The following is a 3,621-nucleotide window of genomic DNA, read 5'->3' as shown; positions in this document are numbered from 1 at the left end:
TCTGTTCTTACACAAATGTGTACCTCTATAAAATGCTGTATAGTATTTTCTGACTTTAAAAAAAAAAATTGTTAGGTGTTTCTGAATATATAGATATGGTAGTTGGTGTATTATTGATAGATGAAATGTCCATTGCATTTGTTTCTTCAGAAGTAGATGCGTGTAATTTTCTGAAGTTGGTGCTTTAGGTTGTGTTATTGTAGTTGAGCTGAATATACTAATTCTTAGTAAGTTCTCTAACTAAAATTTGTGGGTTTTTGTGAACAGCTTCCAATTGAAGACTTGTGCAGCCTGACATCCCAGTCGCTAACTGTTACGCTGACGGCTGCGGTGCCAGAATCCACAGAGGATGTCCTCTTGAAAGGATTTGCCATACTGGGGATGGAGGATGAAAGAATTGAAACAGCACAGCAGGTAAGTGATGCTGAATAACCACCAAGTTGCAGCAATCTTCTTCAAAGAATTCTGTGAGTTTCTTACCTAGCTTTTGGTGGGTTTGTTAAACTTTTTGGGCCGTTTTCAAGATGCATGAAGAAACTTGGCGGGGGGGGGATCGTTGAAGTCTTAGCTCTTAAGTGACAGACACTTTTCCTGTTTCGAGTGGAGTCTTATGTGAGAGTGAGGCACCCCTTCAGTAAGGTGGTGTTGCTCATAATATAGAAGAATGTTGTGTTCCCTCCCCTCCTTTCTAACGTGACAGCCTTGTGTTTGTACAAATAAACCCAGATGAAATTCAGTCTTTCCCATTTTAGTTTAGTGGAGGAATAGAATAGAATATTTCGGTTGGAAGGGACCTACAACGAGGAGTTATAGTTTGTTTCCTTGATTAATAATTAAGTTCTGAAACAGCTCTGTTTTTAACAAAAGCTCATCTTCGTTTCCTAGATCTGATTTTTTTTTTAATGGATTGCATGTGATATCTGTATTGTTCACACCATAAAATCTCTTCTAGTTCTTCTCCTGGTTTGCTCAGGTACAAACACAGATGGATCAAGATGAAGGTGCCAAGTATAGGTACGTGTTCTTCCTCAGTTCTTTTCACTGTAAGCAATTTAAACCTTGAAGGACCTCATCTTGTCCATATAATGTTAGCATGCATTTGGAGTCAGCTGGCAGGGAATGGGGGAATGTGTTGGAACAGCTGAAGCTTTCCAAGGCAGTATGCCCTGCTCCCACTCTGGAGGCTATTGCTCTTGTGGCAGAGCAGTTAAAAGGGACGCAGATTTCCTTCTGAACTGCCCAGTATATTAAGACAGATTGAAATTAGTTTTGGCTTATAGACGGGGCTGTAGACAAAGGCAATCTAAGAGCTTTCATATGCCTTTTCAACTGCTGCTGCTATTGAAATGGCATCCTCAGAGCGTGAGACTGTGTAACAGGTGTGGCTGGTAGTCATTTCTGCTCTCGCCATTTGGTTCGCCAGTGACTATGGCTGTGATTCTGCATCTGCATTCCCTGCATTCCTTGACGCTTTGCTCAACTCCCGTTTTGAGACTTGGCATTCTCATCTATTTTTATCTAACTGACTTTTCCGTCAGGCTCGGAAGAACCCCTTCCCACTGACTTTCACAGTTACGCCTCAAGAATCTGAACTACAGCTGAATGGCTTAGCCAAATCTGCTTTTATGGAAACTGGCTTGTGTTTTGAGACTTTACAAACTTGCCCTTGGCCACAAAGGGATGCTGCTGTATTCTCCTCTTCTGTTTTTCTCTGCTTTTCTTTGGTCTGTCTCTTTCTTTCTTGCTCTGACATTTGAGGACGTGACGTTTCTTAAAAGGAGAGGTTTAGACATATACTAAGCCCATGATCAGATCATTAACAACCTAAAAAGAGTAGCACCCTTGCACTTTGTCAGTTGACATGTTCATAATAGTGCACACAGATACTTAAGTGTGGCATGGGTGCAGAATGGTTTGTAGGATGGCCAATATGTAATTGTTTGCAGGAGGCCAGAGCAGGAGGAAAATAAGTAAGTTCTTTGCCTGTTGTACACTAAAGGGTTGCACGTGACTACAGAGAATTGTGATTTTACTTGCTGCTTTGTGTGTGGTAAAGTAGAGGTCAAAAGTTTTAACTGACATCCAAGAGTAATTCATTTGAAATCATGTTTTAGTCAAGCTGAATGCTTGACGTATATTTAGTGATCATCTAGAGTTTATATCTGCATTGAGCCTTAGACAAACTTGGTGGCATTAGACACTGGATCTATTTCATTTAAGCCTCTTTCAGTCCTCACAGTAAGTTTTGAATCCTCTGGATAATTTCAGCTAGTTTAGGAGAGTAAAAGTAATTTCTAAATGGAAACTGAAGATTGTATAGAAGAAGAGGCCCAAATTGACACCCCTGTTGGAAGCAAGGCAGGTAGAATTTGGCTGGTAGCAGTAGCCTGCAGTAGTCACTATGTTTGTGCTGTCCATTTAGACAGTACTCACGTGCTCTAGACTAGTGCTGCGTCTGTTGTGCATGCTGCTGCTTTCTGGGTAAGCTTGCTATAAGGAATGTCAGGGAAATGGAGTTACTGCAGTGGCTATTCCAAACCCTACAGCTCTGTTATTTCTGTAGGTCACAAAACATCTGCTTATTGTGCACTCTTGCTTGATACAAGTGGTCTTTTATTCCTAGAGAGGGAACGGTAGTGGCAGCATCCCTGCAGGCAGCTGGATTTGCAAATACAGAAAGTGAAATTTTACTTCTGTTATCTGTTGATTCTCTTTTTCTAGACAGATGAGGGATTACTTGTCTGGCTTTCAGGAGCAGTGTGATGCTATCTTGAACGATGTGAATAGTGCCCTTCAGCACCTGGAGTCACTGCAAAAACAGTATCTTTTTGTGTCCACAAAGACAGGAACGCTGCATGAGGCCTGTGAACAACTTTTGAAAGAGCAGGTAATCTTTGATGGGAGGGTTACTGGAAACTTCTAAGATTCTGTAAAAGAAAGTTTCTTTTTCTCAGGCTGGGAAAATTTGTGAGCTGTGGTGACAATCCCTCCATTTGCTTTGGACCTTGTTTTTGGTGTGTTTCACCTGCAGCTAGGGTGTCAGGCTCTGTGCAGTAAAATGTTCAGTATGTGTTGATAAACACTTTAATCAAGAAGGATAGCTAGCGGAGGGGAGCTTTTGTAAATGATGCCTGACAAGTGCAAACTTTATTGACATTAATAATTCATATCACTTACAGAAGTATTTTGAGCTGGTTATTGCAAGAAGAAAGTTTTTTTTTTAAAGTTACGAGCTTATTTCCCAGATACTTTCTTTCTCCCCATGAATGGCTCCAACAGTGATATAATGAACATGTCTTTTTAGTGTGATTGGGTAAGGGAGAACTTTTAAAGGCTTCAATCCTGAAATGCAGTATTTCTACAATTCTCTGTAATACTGGTGACAGCATTGCTGTTTGTATGCAGTAGTATCTGTGGAATGCTGACAAACCTGTAGAATATATGTTTTTAAATACACTATTGAGAGTAATGTTCTGGTAAGAGAGCTCAAGAGAGCACTGCTGTATTCTGCATCTTTTGTTGTACTTACTTAATTCCAAGTTTTCTAGAGCTAGTTAACACTGGCGTGTGCTGAGAGCTGAAAGGGAGGCTGAATAATTTTTTTATATGTATATATTTTTA

The 3,621-nt window shown here is 40.3% G+C and overlaps 1 protein-coding gene across 1 annotated transcript; it reads left to right on the top strand.

Moving 5' to 3' along the window:
• Positions 1-267: 267 nt before the first annotated feature.
• Positions 268-2,931, top strand: LOC104074762 (conserved oligomeric Golgi complex subunit 3-like; the record flags this gene model as incomplete). The annotated part of the gene is made up of 3 exons (XM_009575018.1): positions 268-414; positions 953-1,014; positions 2,722-2,931. Coding segments are annotated over 3 exons (411 nt in total), but the record flags the coding sequence as incomplete, so codon positions are not given.
• Between the last annotated feature and the right edge of the window lie 690 nt (positions 2,932-3,621).

The sequence above is a fragment of the Fulmarus glacialis genome, unplaced genomic scaffold (assembly GCF_000690835.1).
Source record: "Fulmarus glacialis isolate BGI_N327 unplaced genomic scaffold, ASM69083v1 Scaffold48033, whole genome shotgun sequence".
In the NCBI taxonomy this organism is placed as follows: Eukaryota; Metazoa; Chordata; class Aves; order Procellariiformes; family Procellariidae; genus Fulmarus; species Fulmarus glacialis.
This window is presented reverse-complemented; position numbering and strand designations above follow the sequence as displayed.